Source organism: Choloepus didactylus, chromosome 16 (assembly GCF_015220235.1).
Source record: "Choloepus didactylus isolate mChoDid1 chromosome 16, mChoDid1.pri, whole genome shotgun sequence".
Lineage (NCBI taxonomy): Eukaryota > Metazoa > Chordata > Mammalia > Pilosa > Megalonychidae > Choloepus > Choloepus didactylus.
The window spans coordinates 43,583,743-43,606,250 of record NC_051322.1 but is presented as its reverse complement, the minus strand read 5'-3'; the positions used below and the strand labels follow the sequence as shown (position 1 = coordinate 43,606,250).

Genomic DNA, 22,508 nt, shown 5'->3' with positions numbered 1-22,508 from the left:
ATAAAAGCAATGGCAGATATAAATGTGTTATTGAGGATTTGCTAAAAAGCATAAAGATAATTGTGAATCATGTGGTTTTAGTCATGTGTCTTTGGATCTTGATCTCTGTTCTTGTCACATTGGTGACTCCCCAGACCAAACCAGAGCCTTTAAAATAAAACTTTCAATAGAAAAAATATCAAAAGGTATGAGCCTATGATCTGATATTCTTTTTACACTACTGAAAAGGATTTCAATGCTTTGCCTAAGCAGTTAGAGAAATGTGATTGAGAAATTCCTAATCCTGGATGTTTCCAACATGTGAAGAGAGGTCATCTCTGACTGAATGCCATCTTTTTCTTCTTTTTTTTTTTTTTTTTTTTAACTGTTATGAGTTACATACCTCCTGCAAAGTTATGGTTCAGCAATGCTGTTTTGTACAAGGCCTGTCTTAGTACCTAATGTGTAAATAATGAATATGTTATGTTGTCATTTTATGGGTTAAATCTGTGAATAAATCAGCTGTAAATTTCCAGCTTCAATATAGTCCATAAGTTCGTGTGTCTGCAGTATCCAGATTTGATTTCTTAAGTGCGCTCAAGTATATTAACTTGATATTGACAAGTATGAATGACAAGGGACCTTATCAAAACATTGGGATAACTATAATCTTTGCCATTGAGTTTTCAATTAAAAAAAAGCAAAAAGTTTATGTAGATGTTAACATAAAATATTAGCCTGGAAACTAACTATGATCAGTAATAACTACATAGGCATGTGTTGCTGGAAAGTGATTCAAACTTAAAAAGAGTAGTGTGGGTATTAATCAACTTATTCCCTTAGATCCTAGTGATCTGAGCTAGAGGTGCTTCTTCCTGCCTACCCTGTCTAGCCTGGGTTGTTTTATTACTGCTTTAGTTTTGTGGATTTGGCTTAGTGAGGGACTTGCAAAGAAATCAAAGTGAAACTGAGGTGATACACAGAATCCAGTATTAGGTTCAATATACATTTGATATATATTGTATCTTTTTTATTTTCCCATAAAATATTCTTCTGTTGGGAAACTGTATTTGAAGAAGGTAAATATTTGGGTTCTTAAGATGATGAGATTAAGATAAATTACAAAATGACTAGAAAGTATAGGTTGGATGGAAGCAATTTCAAATATTTTTAGTCTTATTTTCAAAAATTGAGATCAGTTTATTTAGAATTTTTAATGTTTCAAAAGAAATTTGGCATGGACGTAGACAGAAGTTACTGGTTTTGTCTATTGTGAATGGGATAAGGAGAGGAAGATTACACTGAAGGTTGTTGGATAGTGACTTACAAAATATCAATAAATTCTTCATTCTATCAATGATGGCATTCTTTTACGTTTGGGGATACAACACTGAACAAAACAAGATGAAAATTCTTACCCTCTTGGTGCTTACATTTTAGTGAGATCAGATGAGTCCATGAGTAAGTAAAATATTTTGCATTATATGTATACCTATATAACGATTATGGGTATTTTGGAGAAAAATAAAGCAGGAAAGGGGTCAAGTAGGGGGGTGGGTGGTTAGGTAGGTGCAGGGAGGGAGAGTTATGCAATTTTAAGTATGTAAATGGTTAGGAAGTCAAAGCCTCAATTAGAAAATGATGGCATGACCAAAGTCCTAAAGGAGGTGAGGAAATGAGCTGTGAAGATAACTGGGGAGAAAGCTTCCTGCGTCGAAGAAATCGCAAAAGCTCTGAGGTAGGAGCTTGCATAGCTCATTAGTGACTGTAGAGAAGCCAGGAATGAGTGAGGGGAAGAGTAGTAGGAAGTGACGTCAGAGAGGTAACAAGGTTGGGATAAGAGAACAGATCTTAAGCAATGTAGGCCCTTGTATATACTTTGGCTTTTAATCTGAAAAAGTCATTCTGATTGTGTTACCAGACTAAGGCAGTGGATTCTTTTGCCCGATGCGCCAAATGACCAATTCCTGAGACACGAGGTTTCAAAGAGAGAAAGAGTTTTATTGCTAGGCTTGAAGCAGGAGAACAGATGGCCTGTGGGTTCAAAATCTGTCTCCCTGAACTGCGGTAATTCTGATAGTTTTAAAGCATCGAAAGATGGGCAGGTTTTAGGATAATGAGTACAGTGGCCCCAGATTATGTACTTAGAGGTGATCTAATTACTGAGCATGCACAGATTGATTAAATGCTTAGTCACAGAACATATGTAAGAAAATGGCAGCCTTAACATGATGATGGGTGTGATTTTTAGTATTATAATGAGGTAAAGGTGACTTGTAGGTTAAAGTCTAAGCTACTGCGCATGTCAGGCAGGCCCATTTTGATTAGATCCAACTTCGGTTATCAAGATAACTTTGGACATGGGGTTGGTTAGTTCTGGGCTGACCCAAGACCCTTCATTAATAAACATTAGGGGTTATCTCTAGTGATCATAAGACTGAAGTGAAAAAACTGGATAAAAGGGTACAAGTGAAGGTTAGTCACAAGGTTTTTTACAATCCCAAGGGCATAAAATAAAGGCTATACAATCATTATCAGAGATCAAGGCAGCTGGATTACAATTCAGGTTTCAGATATTTCCCTGTCTGCTCTAATATACAAGAAAGTAAAAAGGATTATCTATATAATGATTCAGTAATCATAATCAATCCTTAAATTCTAACTTCTCAGTTACAGTTGTGGTGTGGAGAATCAGCTGATGGGGGACAGACACAGAAACAAGAAAGACTAGTTAAGAGGTTGTTGCAGTAATCCTGGTGAGAAAACAAAGTAACTTGGATCAGTGTGATAGTGATGGTGAAAAGTAGTTGGACTGTAGGTATACTTTGAACAGTAGAGTCAACAGGATTTTTCTGAATGTAAGATGTGAGAGAAACAGTAGTCAGTAATAGCTCCATTCTTTTGTCCTGGGCAGCTGGAAGGATGGAATTACCATTTACAGAGATGGGGAAGATAGTGGCAAGAGCAGTTTTAGGATGAAGGTTAGAACTTCAGTTTTATATATGTTGAATTTGAGGTATCTTTTATTTTTGATGGGGTATTTCTTTTTAACTTTATTTTTTATTATTTAATTTAAAATTTTTTATTTTGAAATGCTTTCGAACTTATAGGACAGTTACAAAAATAATACCCTATACAGATTTAGGTGAGGCTTCTAGTAGAGATTAATTTGGCAGATGTCAGCTTATTGATGGTATTTAAAGACATGAGAATTAATGAGATCACCAAGGGAAAGAGTAAATAGAGAAAAGGTCCAAGGAATGGAACTTGGGATGATTCCAACGAGACTAAGAAGGTCAGGCAGGTATTTGGAAAATTATGAGTGTGTGGTGTTTTTGAAGTCAAGTGAAGAAGGTGTTTCAAGGAGGAGCATGGTCACCTATATCAAATGCTACTGATAGATAAAGTACAAGGAGGCCTGAGAATTGACTGGTGATTCAATAATATGGAGGCCATTGTAACCTTGTTAAGAAATGACATGCACTGGATTGATGGAGTTGAAATCTTGACTAGGGAAGGATCAAGAGTGAATGGGAGAAGAGGAATTGGAGACAATGAGTATAGATAGCTCCTTTGAGTTTTGCTATAAAGGGGGGTTAAAAATGGCACAGTAGCTGGAGGGGAATTATGGTCAAGAGAGATTTTTTTCCCCTGGGAAAAAAGAAATTATTACATGTTTGGATGTTAATGGAAAAGGTTTAATAGAAAAAATGGTTGATTCAAGAGAAAAAGGAGAGAATACTTGGAGCAGTATCCCTTGGGCTGAGAAAAGGAAGGGTACCTATACTTGATGGGTTGACTTTAAATAGGAGCATGAGCAACCTGAGTTAAAAGAGGGAAGGCCAAGTATATGGGCAGAAATGCAGAAAAGCAGTTAGATATGCCAGTAGATGCTTGTGGAAGGTCTCTGTAGTTTGTTTTTCTTAAAAAAAATTGGAAGCAAAGTTATTAGATGAGAGTAAGGATGGGGGAAGTGGTGTCAGGTTTGAGAAGAGAGGAGAAAGTATGAAATTCTCATTTGAGTTTCCATATCAGGGTGCAGCAGAGTGCATTCTTCAGTCGCAGGTCCTTTCCAACTGAGAGCAGGCTACTTAGTGAAAGGGAAGGGTCTAGGGAAGTTTGTTTTCCAGGACTTAGTTATGAGTCTTTCCATAGGACATTCCTGGAGAATTTTCTGGAAATTCATCATTACTTCATTCTAATGTGGATCATGCCTTGAATTATTGTCTTGGATTTTTTTCCCTCCCTAGGTACTTAACTCTATGTATATATTTCAAACAGCAAGTTATTAAACACTTATTGAGCCCCTACTGTGTATGCAAGAGCCTGTGCTAGTCCTCAGGGATATAAAAAAAAAATCAGTTTTTGCTGTTGAGGAGCTTGCACAATTTCATTCATAAAGCTATGTTTAGTTTGGGTGTGAAATTTAGAAATCCTGTCTCTGTCCCATTGGTTGCTATCAGTTTCCTTGAGTAGTGGGCACTAATTTTTTTGTTTGTTTACTTGCTTTAGATGCCTCGTAAAACTTTCTGACCTCCATCCCTGATGTTTGGGGCAATTTAAGGTTTAAGGGAACTGGTACTAACCAAAATCTTGGAGCTCTGATAATGTAGGTGCTCCTGCAAAGCAGCTAGCAACTCAGACATTAAGCACCATGTTAATATTTCCAAATGCCTAATAGGGATTGTAGGCATTTCCAATCAATATTCTCTGAAAAGACTCTCCATTACAAGAATTGAAACTGAGCTGAATATACTGGGGTTTTGAACATGTTCTTAAATCTACTGTTTTATTCTAGCCTTTCCAGGAAGGAAATAGTTGATAAGTGCCTTGTCTATGAATTTTGGAAAATAAAACGTTATTTTCTAGAAGAACAGGAAGCTGTGGAATTTTCTAGATAATTTGGAAAAAAATGTTTAGATACTTCTTTCCTGGAAGAATAATAGAAGGTTATCAAATGGTGGACATATCTGGATTTAGATATAGTTCTGAATCAGATTTTGTTTCTGGGAAGAAGGCTTGCTTTCTTGTTGATTCTCTGTATGTAGCAGTGCTATGATCTTAACCTTTCTAAATTTCTCCTTTTGAAATTTGAAACTGTTTTGTCTTCATTTCTTAAACACTTTAAAAATGGTAGGGTTTCTTGGGACATTTCATGAATGCACTGCGGAAGAATAAAAGTTGCCTTTGTGTTTGTATGATTGACTTGCTCTCAGACGGTGTTTGTTCTTCAAAGCTAAAGCCCATCTTGAAATTATTTATTCTTATGCCTGGAACCCTTAACTCTTTGCTCATAAAAGGAAAGGAAAAGGAAAATAATCTAACAGCAAGTATATATTGTAGGGTATCCTACTTGGGAATAAGTGAAAAAAAAAACTTTTATGGAACAAGGCCTTCCAAAACTTTTACAAACATAAAATTGTGGATGTATAATGATGAACTTTAAAAAAATACTAACTTTATTTCATTAATTCAGTTACTTTGCTTTGTAGTTTCTTTTTAAAAACTATAAACTCCCAGGTCAAAGGAAATTACAGATTATAACAAGTACAGAACAGAAACAACATTTGGATATTGGATAATCTTTTATAGTGTTTTCCTTCATATCCGCCTGTATAGTTTCTGATGAAGAACAATCGGTAGTATATGTTCCAGGTATGATTATCTCTGTTAATTTGATAAGCTTCCTTTGTGCCTTATGTGTTGGCAGAAAATAAAACAACAACTTTTCAGGTATATCTAGAGGCAGAACAGTCCATCAGAACCTATTAATGTTTGAAATATGACTCATCTTATGGGCTTGTTGGACAAGTCATCTTTTAATGAACTTATAGAATACTTCATGTATTAATGGGCACAAGATTCTTTTCTTTTTTTTATATATTATCAATAATAGCCTAAATTTACTATTCCGAAGAAAACTGAAAACTTCTTGATACAGGGTTTATGTAAGAGACTCTTTAAAGTTTACTGGTTAGTACTAGATGAGTAGTAAAACTAAAGCTTTGAAGTCACCCTAATGAATGTGGAAATAAGATCTTTAATTTCCCCAAAGTTAAGGTATCTATGCCATTTTATTTATTGGTTTTAATGTGACTTATGAACATTGACAGCACCTTTTAAAATATTTCAATTGAATCTTTAATGTATTTCTTTAAAATAAAACCTTTCCCTGATTCATTTTTAAAGAGAGCTTTAAAATGATGTTTAAAATTAGAGTTTTTCCCATCAGTTCCCATAAAGTAAAGAATATCAAGGAAGGGGTTGATGTTGGGAGAGATTAAGAGAATGTGAGGATATAATTTTGAAATCTTGTTTGATGGAAATCCTTAGGAATTTCTGCAGAAGGAAGTATCAGATCAAGACACAAGTTGATGAATCCAAAAGCTGACGTTAAACTTAAGACTTCCAGGGTCGCTTCTTCTTCAGTCTCCATGGAGTCTTTTAAAGGTGCAGGGGATTCAGTAGATCAACAGGTCAGTAATTTCTCATTATTGTTTTACTTATTCTCCAGTCTCTATAAATATCTTTTTCTGCACTATCAGTGCTGATATAGAAGGGTAGAAGAGGCCTTGAAAGTACATTAGATGATCTGTAAACATGAGATGTGTTGCTTTTTAAAAGATACAGAAGATTCTGGGATACTTCAGTGATGTTTGGTATTACTGTAAAGTCACTAAATTACTCAAGGGTTTTGCTCCAAAAAATTCAGGCCTGCTTTAAATCTTAGCTAAGGAAAATGTATTATCCTGGTATATTTCAAAAGACCTACATCCTGACCTGTGTGGAGGTAAAGTAAATCAAGTTGACAACAATTTTTTTTTAATTGGGCATCCTTTTTCATGTAAATTTGTTGGTTGGTGATGTACAGACCTTTGTTTATCAGAAAGATGATTTATTAAAAGAAAATTAGCCTGCATTATTATCATTTCCTTCACTTATTAAGTAAAAATCATACAGACTTTTACTTTTTTATAGCCCAGCCATTGATTTCTCCCTCTTGTTTACCTCTGTAATAGCACCTATGCATTGTTTTGTCATTGTCCTATGTGACCGGTTTCTTTTACTTTACTTTTTGCTATATTTTGTCTCCCCTACCAGAGTCATAGTCAGGGTTTAGCAGACTATGACCTAGAGGCCAAATCCTGCCTGCTGTTTTATTAAAACACAGCTAGGCTCATTCTTTTTTTTTTTGGCTTTTATAAAAGGGAGCCTATTTGGTTACACAGTTATAGTCTTAAGGCCATAAAGCGTCCATCAACAAAGGGTACCTTCACTGGAGAAAGGCCATTGTCATTCGGAAAACCTCTGTTAGCTGGGAAGACATGTGGCTGGCGTCTGCTTGCTCCTAGGTTGCGCTTCAAAATGGCGTTTTCCAAAATGTCTGCCTTAGCTTCCAACGGCCATCTTCAAAATGTGTCCCAGCTCCAGCTTGCTATGAGTTCCTTCTGTCTGAGCTTATATAGTACTCCATTAAACTAAACAAGGCCCATGCTGAATGGGTGGGGCCATGCCTCCATGGAAAATATCCAGTCAGAGTTATCACCTACAGTTGGGTGGGTCACATCTCCAATAGGTTCCAACCCAATCCACACTAATACCTCTGCCCCCACAAGAATATATTAAAGAATATGGCTTTTTCTGGGGGACATAAATATACAAACTGGCACATTCCACCCCCTGGACACCAGAAAAACATATTCTTTCCAAATACAAAATACATTCATCCCATCACAATCTCACAAAAAAATCATTTCAGTAACAATAGGTAAGTACAAAATCCTATCAAAATCAGTTACGAGCATGATCTGTCCAAAAGCAAAATTACCCTCTGGCTCTGTACCCATGAAACTTAGAACTATCTGCTTTCAATATACAAAAGAGGGACAGTCATAGGGTAAACATTCCCATTGCCATAAGGAGAAACTGAAAGGAAAACAGGGTTTAAGGGACCAAAATGGTTCCTAAAACCCAGAGGGCCAACTCCGTTAGATTTCAAAGTCTGAGTCATTAACAGAATGACGTTGTATCCTTGGGGCTTGAGAGAGCGAGAGTCCAACCCTTTCCAAATGCTTTCGTGGCAGCCCTTTTCTCACCAAACACTTGGGTGAGTGCTCCAACATATCCATACACTGGGAAGACCACCTTTTCAGCCCCACTCTCCCAAACATCGGGGCAGCACCCGGATTCTCTTCTATCACCAGGGCACATGCTCAACAGCTTCAGAACGGTGGGGTGACAGCCAGGCTCTCCCCAATTCCCTGGGAATGTGCTCCACCCTCTTTGGGGCTTGGGGTGGCAAAATTCTTCCTGAGCATAGAGGCAGAAAACCCACTCTCTGCCTCCGGGGCAAACTCACCCCTTTCCATGCATGTGGGCTGCTTTGCTCTCTCAGCCCGAGACCTCTTGACTCCAGACCTCAACCTCCATGGCTCTGTCTTTGAAGAAATTTTTCCTTCAATTTGTTCCTTGTCTGTCTGCTCCAGTCTAGACCAGAAGCATCTCTGTCTGTAAAGATCTTGCAAAAATTCTGTTGGCTTCACATGAAGTACACGGGGTCGAAGCCATCAGACAATAGGACTTTCCACAAATCCTTTCTGGATAACTCCATCTCCAGTCCTGGCTTGTACTGAAATGGTGGCTGGGTTCCATGTTTGGTTAAATCCTCATGTTGGGCTATAGCTTCTAAGGTTACACCCCTGGAAGCCTGAAATTTTCCAAACCATCAGTTTCTGGTTTCTTTGAACCCAAGAGTTCAGTTCTAAGTTTATCTCTCTCTGCTTGCATTTTACTATAAGTTGCAAGGAGAAGCCATGATATATCCACAACTTTTAGTTTCAAAATCTCATCAGCCAAGTATCCCAGCTCGTTGTTTTCAACTTCTGCCTTTCATCCAACACCAGGACTTGATTTTGCCAAATTCTCTGACACTTTAAAACAAGGATTGCCTTTCTTCCAGTTGGCAATGACACATTCATCATTTCTGCCCCAGGCCTCATCAGAAGTATCTTAATTAGTGTCCATATTTCTACTGACAGTCTCTCCAGAGCAGTCTAGGCCTTTTCTGTCAAGCTCCTCACAATTCTTCCAAAATCTTCCCCTCATCCATTTAAAAAGCCATTCCAACATGTTTGGTATTTGCAAACTCAGCAGCACCCCACTTCTCTGGTACCAAAATCTGTTCTAGTTTGCTAATGCTGCCGGAGTGCAAAATACCAGAGATGGATTGGCTTTTATAAAAGAGGGTTTATTTGGTTACACAGTTACAGTCTTAAGGCCATCAAGTGTCCATCAACAAAGGGTACCTTCACTGGAGAAAGGCCATTGGCATCTAGAAAACCTCTGTTAGCTGAGAAGGCACATGGCTGGTGTCTGCTTGCTCCTAGGTTGCGTTTTAGAATGGCATTTTCCAAAATTTCTGCATCAGCTTCCAACAGCCATCTTCAAAATGTCTCTCAGCTCCAGCTCATTCTTTCACATATTGCCTGTGGCTGCTTTTGTCTTGCAGTGGCAGAGTTCAGTAGTTGCAACAGAGACCTTATGTCCCACAAAGCAGAAAATAATTACTATTGGATCCTTTACAGGAAAAGTTTTTTGACCTCTGATTTCCGGTATCTAGTTTGTTACTAATGATTATGTTTAGTAGTCTATCAGATTTAACTGTGATTAGCTCAAAAGACCTACTCGTGTTATTTATATCCCCAATGTACTCTCTTTGCACTAGGGTATGAATAGTTTAATTTGCAAGTCCTTATCAAAAATAGAAAGTGTTTTTTTTTAATGTAATGGTTTATTTTACACCGAACAATAGCCCTCTTTTGAATTACGTCCATATTTTTATGATTCTAATTTTATCTCCTTTGTTGCCTTATTGAATATAACTCATCTGTTATATTATTTCAATTGCTTCTTTAGGGTTCATAGTATACATCTATAATTTATTACAGTCTATTTTCAAATGACATTTTCTCACTTCACCTACAGTTTCAGAATCTTATTTTTTCCCTCCTGACTTTTGTGATATTATCATACATTTTACTTCTATCTATAAATCCCAAAATATCTTATTATTTTTGCTTTAGTTAATTGTCTTATAAAATTTGAGTTATTATTCCCATGCAATAAAATTCACCTTTTAAAAGTGGTTTTTAGTGTATGCACAGGGTTACACATCCATCACCACTATCTAATTCCAGAATGTTTTCATCACCCCAAAAAGAAACCCTGTATCCATTAGCAGTCACCCATCATTAGGCAACCCTTTCAGCCCCTAGCAACCATTAATGACTTTCTGTCACTATAGATTAGTCTGTTCTGGACATTTCATGTAATGGAATCATACACCATGTGGCCCTTTGTGACCAGCTACTTTCACTTAGCATAATGTTTTCAAGATTCATCCATATTGTAGCATGTATCAGTACTTCATTCCTTTTATGGCTGACTAGTATTCCATTGAATGGATATACCATATTTTGTTTTATCCATTCATAATTTGATGGACATTTGTGTAGTTTTCACGTCTTGGTTGTTATGAAAAATGCTATTATAATTTTTGTGTGAACATGTTTTCAGTTATCTTGGGTGTATATCTAGAAGTGGAATTGGTGAGTCATATGATATAACCCTAAGCTTAACTTTTGGAGGAATTGCCAAACTGTTTTCCAAAGTTGCTGCACCACTTTATTTTTTTATTTTTTATTTTTTTTTAATTCAATTTTATTGAGATATATTCACATACCATGAAGTCACACAAAGCATACATTCAGTTGTTCATAGTACCATTATATAGTTATGCGTTTCTCACCAAAATTAATTTTTGAACATTTTCATTACCACACACAAACAGGTAATAAGAATAAGAATTAAAGTGAAAAAGAACAATTAAAGTAAAAAAGAACACTGGGTGCCATTTTTTTTTTTTGCTCCCATTTTTCTACTTATCCATCCATATGCTGGACAAAGGAGAGTGTGGTCCATATGGTTTTCCCAATCACATTGTCACCCCTCATAAGCTACATTTTTATACAATTGTCTTCAAGATTCAAGGGTTCTGGGTTGTAGTTTGATAGTTTCAGGTATTTACTGCTAGCTATTCCAATTCATTAGAACATAAAAGGGGTTGTCTGTATTGTGCATAAGAGTGCCCACCAGAGTGACCTCTCAGCTCCTTTTGGAATCTCTCTGCCACTGAAGCTTATTTCATTTCCTTTCACATCCCCCTTTTGGGTCAAGAAGATGTTCTCCATCCCACGATGCTGGGTCTAGATTCTTCCCTGGGAGTCATATTCCACATTGCCAGGGAGATTTATTCCCCTGGGTGTCAGATCCCATGTAGGTGGGAGGGCAGTGATTTCACCTGCCAGGTTGGCTTAGCTAGAGAGAGGGCCACATCTGAGCAACAAAGAGGCATTCAGGAGGAGACTCTTAGGCACAATTATAGGCAGGCCTAGCCTCTCCTTTTGCTGCACCACTTTAATGTATGAGGATTATACAGTTCTCACACACCAGTAATGTATGATGATTCCAATTTCTCTACATCCTCACCAACACTTAGGTATGTCTTTTTCTTTATAACCATCCTAGTAGATGTAAAGTGGAATCACCTGGTTTTGATTTGTATTTGCCTGATGACCAATAATGATGAACATCTTTTCAAGTGCTTCTTTGGCCATTTATATATATTTCTTTGGAGAAAGGTCTGTTGAGATCTTTTTAATTGGGTCATTTGACTTTTATTGTTGAGTTTTAAGAGTTCGTTTTATATTCTAGATAAAAGACTGTTAGATATATGATTTGTAAATATTTTATCTCATTCTGTGGGTTGTTTTTCACTTTTTGATGGTGAACTATGAAGCACAAAAGTTTTTGATGAAGTCCATTTTATCTATTGTTTCTTTTGTTTCTTATCCTTTTGGTGTCTAGGAATATCTAGGAAGCCATCTCTTAATCCAAGGTCATAAAGATTTATACCTATACTTTCTTCTTAGAGTATGTAGTTTTAACTTACATTTAGATCAATGATCCATTTTGAGTTAATTTTTGTACATGGTGTGAGCTAGGTTTCTGTATTAGCTTCCTGACTGCTGAATCAAATACCATTGGCTTAAGAACAAGAATTTGTTGGCTCATGGTTTCAGAGGCTAGAAGGTTTATTTCTTCCCATGGTCTGTATCTTCTGGCCAGCTGGTAATTTTAAGGATTCCTTAGCTTTTCCATCACATGGCAATGCATTCTCTTCTGGTTCCACTGACTTCCAGTTTCTGGTTGTTCCCCATGGGTTCTTTCTTTCTTTTACAGTTACCTTTGTTTATAAGGACTTCAGCCATATTCGATTAATGTCAACTCTTATTCAGTTTGGGAACACCTTAACTAATAACATATTCAAAGGTTCTGTTTACAGGTGGGTTCACATCCAGATGACCAGGGGTTGGGATCTGAGTATGTCTTTGTGGGGGATATGATTCAATCCCCAACAGAATCCACCTTTGTCCCTTTACGTGTACATGTGCAGTTGTCCTAAGACCATTTATTGAAAAGAGTATTCTTTCTCCATTGAATTGTTTAGGCACTTTTGTTAAAAATCAATTGACCATAAATGTATTAGTTTCTTTCTGGACTCTTCATTCTTTTCCATTGCTCTATATTTCTATCCTTATTGCCAGTACCACACTGTTTGATTAATGTAGCTACGCAATAAGTTTTGAAATTGGGAGGTGTAAGTCCTCCAACTTTTTTCCTCTTTTCAAGGTTATTGTTTGGCTATTGAGGTCCCTTGTATATCCATAGGAATTTTGGAATCAGCCTGCCAGTTTCTCTGCAAAGAGCAGCTAGGATTTTGATAGGAATTGTATTGAATCTGTTGATAATTTGGGGAGTACTACCAACTTAACAATGTTAAGTCTTCCAATTCATGAATATGGAATGTGGGATGTTTTTCCATTTACTTAGGCCTTCTTAAATTTCTTTCAGTGATGCTTTGTAGTTTTCATTATACAAATCTTTTTCTTCTTTTGCTTAAATTTATTCCTAAGTATTTTATTCCTTTAGCTTCTATTATAAATATAATTTTTTCTCAATTACATTTTGAATTGTTCACTGCTGGTATATTAAAATACAGTTGATTTTTGCTTGTTTATCTTATATATTGCAACCTCGCTTAACTCATTTAATAGTTCTAATCTAATAGTTTTTTGTGGGTTCCTTACCATTTTCTATATGTGAGATTATGTCATCTGCACAGAGAGATAGTTTTACGTCTTCCTTTCCAGTATGGATGCCTTATAATTCAATTGTCTGTCAAAAAGATTAAAAATAAAAAGTTGAAATGTCTTTTAGATTTACCCAATATTATGGGTTGAATTGTATTCCCTAAGAGATATGGTCAAGTCCTAATCCACAGTCCCATAAATGTAACCTTATTTGAAATTACAGTCTTTGAAGATGTGACTAATCAAGATGAGGCCAAACTGTGTTAGGATGGGCCTAAATCCAATATGAATGGTGTCCTTATAAGAAGAGGGATGTTTGGATACAGAGACAGATAGACACTAGGGAAAAAGGCCTTGTGAAGATGGGGGCAAAGATTGGAGTGATATATCCATAAGCCAAGGAACACCAAGGATTGTCAGCAAACAGCAGAAGTTAGAAGAGGCAAGGACAGATTTCCCCCCACAGGTTTAGAGGGAGCATGGCCCTGCCAGTACCCCTGAAGTTACCCTTTTTCTTAGTCATCATTATTTTGTATAGATGCAGATTTCCATTTGGTGTCATTTTCCTTTTACCAAATGGACTTTCTTTAACTTTATTATAGTGCAGGTATACTGGTAATGAATTCTTTCAGCTTTTATAGGTCTGACAAACTATTTCACCTTTGTTTTTGAAAGATATTTTTATTGGTTATAGAATTGAGTTGTTTTTTTTCAGTACTTTAACAATGTTGCTGTACTATTATTATCTGGCTTGCATTATTTTTTAAGGAGAAGTCTGCTGTTATCCTTATTTCTAATCCTCTGTATTTAACATGTTTTGTTTGCTTTGTTTTAAGCCTCTGACTGCTTTTAAGATTTTTCTTTATCACTGTTTTTGTGTAATTTGATTCAAATATGTGTTGTAGTCAGAAAACTACTAAGAAATAGTAAAAAAAAATGTTTATTTTGCTTGGGATTTGTTGGGTTTTTGGTTTTGTGGATTTATAGTTTTCATGTAATTGGGAAATTTGCAGCCTTTATTTCTTCAGATATTTTATGTGTCCCACTGTCTCTTTTGGGACTCTGACTATACAAATATTAGGCCACTTGAAGTTACTCCACAGCTCTCTGATCCTCTTCTTCTTTGTACCTCCAGTCTTTTTCCTTCTGTATGTATTTTTGGATAGTTGGTCTTGCTGTGTCTTCAAATTCATTAATCTTTTCTTCGGCAATGTTTAATCAGCCATTAATCTCATTCAGTGTATTTTCATCCAAGACATTGTAGTTTTTAAAAAAATTTATATGTTCCATGTTTCCATTTAATGTGCTCACTCATTCTTCTAACTTCTTGAACATATGTAATATAGTTGTAATAACTGCTAATGGTCTTGTCTGCTGATTCTATCATGTAGGTATGAGTAGGTTTCAGTTGAGTGAGTTTTCTTCTGGTTATGGGTTGTATTTTCTTGTTTTATTGCTTGACTGATCATTTTGGATTTTATGCCATTAGACAGTATGACTATTACCTTTTTGGGTTTGGATATTTTTACTTTTCTATAAATAATTGAGCTTTGTCCTGGGATAATGTTATTTGGAAGTAGTTTGATCTTTTCAGAGCTTGGTTTTATGCTTTTTAACATGATACCGGAGCAGCTCTGGGTTAATTTTGCCCCCAAGTATTAGTTGGGGTTCTCTAGGGAAACAGAATCAACAAGAGATATCTAAATAAAAGAATTTATAAAAGTGTCTCATGCAACTGTGGGGATGCATGAGTCCAAATTCTGTAGGGCAGGCAACAAACTGGCAACTCTAATGAAGGTGTTCAGTGAACTCCTCAGGCAGCAAACTGACAACTGTGATGCACTCCTCAGAAAATGCTTTGCTGGCTAGCCAAAGAAGTGAAAGTCCTCAATCTGTCTGTCAACTGATTGCATTAAATCCAGCTGATTGAATTCTCTCATTGTGGAAGACACACCCTTGGTTGATGTAATCAGTCACAGCTGCAGCCAATTGACTGATGATTTAATAAACCAGCCTTCTGGTTTATTAACCAGCCGCAAATGTCCTTGCAGAATGGTTAGGCCAGTGCTTGCTTGATCAGACACCTGGGCTCTATCACATGGCCAAGTTGACACATGAGCCTAACCATCACATCCAGTATAGGCAATACCCTATTAAGTAGTCTATCTGGTGCTCCCTGAATTATGAGGTTTTCTACTCTGACAGATGGAACACAGACTCTTCCTGGCAGTGGATTAGCTGCAGAGACTATTCCCACTTTTGGGGTTTTATTTCCTGGTTTTGGGCAGTTTCCTCATTCACATATTCTGGTAAGTACTCAATTGTTGACTAGAAGGAGACCCTGTGTAGATTGCTGGAGGTCTCTTTCTGTGCGATTCTCTTCCCTGTTTTACTCTGCCCTGCAAACTTTGGGCACCATGGCTTTCCTGGCTCTCTTTCTCCTCATCCCAGGCAGATTGCTCACCTCCATCTGAATCGGCCCATCTTGCTTTCTGAAAACTCTCCTCAGGCAGTTAGCTGGGACAGTTGTAGGGCTCACCTCATTTAGTTCATTTCCTCTTTTAATGTTCACTACCCTGTGATGCCTGCTGCCTAATGTCTGAAAACAGTTGTTCCATACATTTTGTCAGTTTTTTTAATTGTTTCAGGCAATAAGATAAATCCAGTCCTTGTTATTCAATCTTGGCTAGTAGTGGAAATCCCAAATGTGATCTGTGTGCTTGTGTGTGTGTGTGTGTGTGTGTGTGTGTACATGCATTTATTTTTTCTTTTCCTCAAGACTAGAAATAGTGTTTTTTTATTGAAGCACATAATATGTGGTGGTCTTTCTGTTTGTGGTATTTGTAACCATGCATAAATTTAGAGTCTATATCCTTAATTCATTCAGATGTTCAAAATGGCGTTTAGGTCAATTCAGGTCTTCGCAGAAGCAGATGCCAAAATAGAATCAGAAATGGAGGAGATTTAGTAGATGAATATCCTGTAAAGGATAAAGGGGAGAATGAGCAGGAATGGACAAGGAGAATGAGAAGAAATAGATTTCACTGCAGGTCTGGCATCGGTGAGAGGAAAGGGAAAGAAGGAAGTTTGGTCAGCAAGAGCCTCAGATGTCAGACTGCCATGCAGTGTATGATAGATTATGTCAAGCTAGTGGGGAACCCCAGAGCAAATATTGTTCGTTAGAGGGTCTTGTGTCGAGCAGTAATGTCCCATTTCTAGTATCCCTGTTGTTCCCAGTCATTGGCTAGGGGCACTCCAGGGAAAGGGTGGCATTGGATGAACACTAGTGGATCTAAAAGATTAAGCTACTAGAGGCTATTAACTTACTGCAGGTTCCCACTATCTCTATTTTAGAAGCCATATTGTTTTGCTTTTCACAATTAAGTCTTTTATTCATCAGGAATTAATATGTGTGTTTGGTGTTAAGTAAGGGTCACAATTCATTTTTCCATGCTGACAATCTGTTGGTTTAGCACCAATTATTGAAAAGACCATCAAGTGACTGTAGAGGTGAATCCCTCCCTGCGGTGTTTTCTTCCCTGGTGTTCTAGTTTGCTAATGCTGCCAGAATGCAAAATATCAGAGATGGGTTGGCTTTTATAGAGGGTTTATTTGGTTACACAGTTACAGTCTTAAGGCCATAAGACTTCCAAGAAAATGCATCAGCAGTAGGGTACCTTTGCTGGAGGATGGCCAATGGTGTTTGGAAAACCTGTTAGCTGGAAAGGCACGTGGCTGGCATCTGCTCTGGAATTCTGGTTTCAAAATGGTTTTCTCCCAGGACCTTCCTCTCTAAGAAGCAGCTCCTCTTCAAAATGTCACTCTCAGTTGCTCTTGGGGTATTTGTCCTCTCTTAGCTTCTTAAGAGCAAAAGACTGCTTTCAAAGGCCATCTCAAAAATGTCTCTGTAGTCTCCACCTCCTCTCTCAGCTCTTGTGTGTTCTTCAAAGTGTCCCTCTTGGCTGTAGCAAGCTTGCTTCTTCTGTCTGAGCTTATGTAGTGCTCTAGTAAACTAATCAAGGCCCATGCCGGATGGGCAGGGCCACAGCTCCATGGAAATTATCCAATCAGAGTTATCACTCACAGTTGGGTGGGTCGCATCTCCATGGAAACAATCAAAGAATTACAATCTAATCACACTAATATGTCTGCCCACACAAGATTACATCAAAGATAATGGTGTTTTGGGGGACATAATACATTCACACTGGCACACCTGGTAATCTCTGTCCTGAATTTTAGGTTTATTATTCTTTTATATTTCTGTATCGGGTTGATAATTTTTTTTCTGTTAATGGCCAGATAGTAAATATTGTAGACTTTGCAGGCCACATGGTCTCTGGACCAACTACTCAGCTCTGCCACTATAGCATAAAAAGAGCCATAGACACTGTGTAAATGAATGAGCATGGTTGTGTTTTAATAAAACTTTATTTGAAAAAACAGGTAGTGGGAAGATTTGGCTTGCAGGCTGTAGTTTGCCAACTCTTGTTGTATATAGTGTGAGTATGAATTTGTTTTGAAACAATATGCTTAGTTTTATATATGTTTGGAATTTTATATAAATGAGCTCGTACCATATATATTACACAATTTGCTTTTTTGCTCAGTGTTATGTTCATGAGATGTATTTATGTCATATATAGTTGTATTTCTTTTCACTGCTATTTATTGTGTCTGTTAGGGTTTAGTTAATTATTTCAACTGAGAATATTTAATATGAAGAATTGTTAAATAGTTACTGAAGAACCAAAAAGGCACAAAGGGAACAGTAAGGTAACATGTAGATAGTGACCACAAGAAACAACCACCATTTCTAAGGCTGGCAGAATGCAGGTAATAGGGTGAAGTTATGAAAACTTAAAAGCTTGGGAGCCTAGAGGGCAAGATGGTGGTATAGGGAGGTGTGGAATTTAGTTAGTCCCCTACAGCAACTAGTAAATAACCAGAAACAACTACAAAATAGTCTGAAACAACTGATGAGGAGACATCTGTGACCAGACAACATCGTACACCAGTCAGGAATGGGTGGAATGGCTGAGATCACAGCATAGAACTGTAAATAAAACTCCCCAAACTGCAGAGCTGACAACCCTCTTACTGGCACAGCAGGCTGAGTTGCAAAACTTTGCTGTGGGAACAAGAAGCAGTCCCTACCAGGAGCAAGGGAATGTAGCTCAACTCAGCTCCAATTGCAGTTTTAATTCACAAATTTGGACTACTGAATACAGGCTATGAGCACAGATAAACTCAGAGCAAGCAGGAAAGGAACCAGAGGTTTATCTTGGCAGAGAGGAGGCAGGGCTGATGGGGAAAAAAAATACATAAATAAATAAAAATACAGGCTTTTGGAGTCTGCTGACATCAGAATACTGGAAAAGGGCTGTGCCCCAAGTAAAGGAGTACACAGAACCGGATACCAATTCCAGTTCTTGCCTGGTGAACTGGAGGGCTGGAGATTGGCTCTGAAAAGGAGACTTCTTGCTTCTTTCCCTTTTTTTAACTCATTCTAAGTAGCTCATTAGAAAAGCCTCAGGCATTTTCAAATGTCAGCACTGACCAGGGCAAGAGTGGAGTTCAGAAAGAGTCACAGGAAAAGCTCAAGTGTAGAAGACAATTCCCTAAAGGGCTTATCTTCCCTAAGAGAAGGGGTGGGGGGGCAGGCCCCAGCTCATGTGGCAACCCTCAGTCAGAGAACTCAGACCCCAGAGCCTGGGGTGGTGGTGGGGGGGGGGTGGGGGAAACAGCTTAAGCTTGGCTTCTGACACCCTTGGACCCTGGCTGGGACAGGGCCCACTGAGAATTAAATATACTGCCTCTTTTTATACCAGTGGGGAGCTGGGGGTGGACAAGCAACCACCTGCTAGACAGGATAGGAAAAGCACAGCATCTAGAGGCCTCACAGGAAAGTCTGACAACCTTCTGGGTCTCATCCTTAGGAAAATCTGATACTGAGTACAGCCTTCTCCTGAGATTTGTGCCTGTCTGGTCTGGGAAAATCTGATTGGGGTAATCAAGGAAACCAGATGCCTAGACAGCAAAAAATTACAATTCACACTAGGAAAAATGAAGTTATGGCATAGTCAAAGGAACAAACTTACACTTCAACTGAGATACAGGAATCAAAACAACTAATTATTAATCAAACAAATCTCCTAAATCAATTCAAAAATCAAATCAAAGAGTTGAGGGAAGATAAGACAAAAGAGATGAAGGATTTAAAGAAGTCATTGGGCAAACATAAGGAAGAACTTGAAAGTTTGAATAAACAATTGGCAGAACTTGTTGGACTGAAAGGCACAATAGAAGAGATGAAAAACAAGATGGAGACATATAACAGCAGATTTGAAGAGGCAGAAGAAAGGATTCATGAACTGGAGGACAGGACATCTGAAATACAAAGAACCAATAGGGAAAAGAATGGAAAAATACGAGCAGGGTCTCTGGGAACTGAATGATAACATGAAGCACATGAATATAGGTGTCATGGGTGTCCAAGAAGAAGAGAAGGAAAAGGGGGCAAAAGAATAATGGAAGAAATAATCACTGAAAATTTCCTATCTCTTATGAAAGACATAAAATTACAGATCCAAGAAGCGCAGCATACCCCAAACAGAATAAATCCGAGTAGACCGGCTGCAAGACACTTAATAATCAGATTATCAAATGTCAAAGACAAAGAGAACTCTGAAAGCAGCAAGAGAAAAGCTATCCATCACATACAAAGGAAGCTCAATAAGACTATGTGCAGATTTCTCAGCAGAAACCAGGGAGGTGAGAAGGCACCTTAAGATACTGAAAGAGAAAAACTGCCAACCAAGAATTCTATATCTGGCAAAACTGTCTGTCAAAAATGAGGAAGAGTTTAAAATATTTTTGGAGAGACGCTGAGAGTTTGTGAACAAGATACCTGCTATCCAAGAAATACTAAAGGAACACTGCAAGCAGATAGGGAAAGACAGGAGAGAGAGTTTTGGAGAAGAGTGTAGAAATGAAGACTATCAGTAAGAGTAAAAAGAGAGGAGGAAAATAAACATAAAGTAAGATATGACATATAAAATCTAAAAGACAAAATTGTAGACAGTAGACATGTTGAGTGAAATTACTCAGAAACAAAAGGAAGGATACTGTATGGTCTCACTAATTTGGACTAACAATGATGAGCAAAAGTTGACAGTTGAGAACACAGGTTATCAGGGGATAGAAAGAGGTTAGAGATCAGACACTGGATTCTGAAGGAGTATAGCATATTCAACAGGATTGATTGTATACATCCAGAAATGAATGGCACAATACTGCATAATGGTAGCTCAATATTGTCAGTACTCTGAACAAAGATCAGTGTGAGTGCAGTTGAAAGAGGAAGGCTAGGGACATGTGTGATACCATAAGGAAAGCCGAAAGATAAAGACTGGGATTGTATAACTTAGCAAAACCTCCAGTGGTCAATGATGGTTATTAAATGTACAGGAAATATAAGAAAGTTTGTAAATGAGGGAGAGCAAGTGAATGCCAACATTGCAAGGTGTTGAAAATTGGATGGTATAGGGGAAATATAAAGTCATTGCAAACTAGAGTTTATAGTTGATGGTAACATTGAAAGATGCTTCCATTAATTGTAACAAAGGCAGTATACCCAAAGCTAAATGTCTGTAAGAGGGGGATATAAGGGAATGATATGGGATCCTTGGTGGTGATGATGTTGTATTTTATTTTTGTTTTTCTTCTATCTTGTGCATTTTTATTCTTCATTTTTTTTTTCTCCTTTTCCTCTTTCTTTGGGGGAGAGATGGAAATGTGCTCATATAGGTTATGGTGGTGAATGCATAATCATGTGATTATACTGGGAATCATTGATTGTTTATTTAGGGTGGATTCTGTGGTGTGTGAATAAAACTGTTAAGCAAATAAACAGAGGAATATAAGTGCTGGAGAAAATGTGGAGAGAGGGATGTACCTATTCCCTGTTGGTGGGGAAGTAGAATGGTGCAGCCCATCTGGAGGGCAGTATGGTGGTTCCACAGCAAGTTAACTATGGGGTTACCATATGACCCTGCAACCCTGTTATTAGGTATATACTTGGAAAAACTGAGAGCAGAGACAAGAGTGGACATTGCACACTGGTGTTTATAGCAGGCACATTCATGATTTGTAATGGATGGAGGTGGCCTAAGGGTACATTGACTGATAAATGGAATGGTGAACTGTGGTGTATACATACAATGGAATACCGAGCAAGAAGAAATGAAGTTGTGAGGTATGCATCTAGGTGAATGGACCTTGTGGACAGTATGTTGAGTGAAAAAAGCCAGAATCAAAAAGATGAACATTATAACACTGCACTAATTTGGGCTAACTATAATGTGCAAACTCTGAGAATTGAATCTGAGAGCATAGGTTAGCAGGGGAAGGCTTATGGTAAAGGTTAGTAGATCATAAGTTCTGACAGCAGTCACATCTGTTCATGAATTGTAACGGTTATCTCTAAATTCTGAGATGCTAAGCTGTTTGCGTATAACCTGGTTGATCCCTGTAACTGCAGTTATCTGTGCGACACCTGAGACTCATAGCCAGAGTTCAGCAGCTATGAATGTCAGCATTACCCCATAGAGCAAATGTTAAACGTGCTGGAAAAGAGATCAGATTTCAGTTAGAGATAGGAAAGAAATGGACTTGATTAGAACTAAGGTAAGCTACACTGAAGGGAAAAGGATGATTTTGACTGTGTTCTAAAACTTCAACTTCTGTTTGAGACCAAAGGAAGAGATGTTTATTTGGTGCAAAATCTCTACTTTCTGTAGCAGGCTATATAGTCTAACTTGTATGGTCAGTTTATTGAAACACTATAATTACATGGAAACTTGAATAGGGGGTGAGATCTGGTTGGTTTGTACAGGGTAACATAAAACTCTGATACATCCCAGAGTAATCTGAGCAGAGAATAAAAAGCCCCTTCAGGGCCTGGGGAAAAATGTGGAAACAAACTTTCCCACCCGGGGAATTCCTGATATTTTTGCAAGCATTGGGGAATACCATTGTAGTAGGTCAAGTCCTCAATCTTGGGGCTTGCCCTTATGAAGCTTGTTACTGCAAAGGAGTGGCTAAGCCTACTTATAATGGTGCCTTAGTGTCCTCCCTAGAAAACCCCTTTTGTTGCTCCATTGTGGCCTGTCTCTAAGCCCACTCAGCAGGTAAACTCGCTGCCCTCCCCACTATGTGGGACATGACTCCCAGGTTTATAAATCTCCCGGGCAGTGTGGACATGGCTCCCAGGGATGAGCCTGGACCCAGCATCATGGGATTGAGAAACGCTTCCTG

At 37.9% G+C, this 22,508-nt stretch overlaps 1 protein-coding gene across 1 annotated transcript in view; it reads left to right on the top strand.

Annotated features, from left to right (window-relative positions):
• Positions 1-22,508, top strand: part of KIAA1328 (KIAA1328 ortholog) — a 355,769-nt gene that overhangs the window by 1,896 nt on the left and 331,365 nt on the right. The window contains exons 2-3 of the mRNA XM_037806404.1: positions 5,599-5,634; positions 6,313-6,455. Of these exons, the coding sequence (XP_037662332.1) occupies positions 5,599-5,634; positions 6,313-6,455 (179 nt within the window). The remainder of the gene's footprint in view (positions 1-5,598; positions 5,635-6,312; positions 6,456-22,508) is intronic.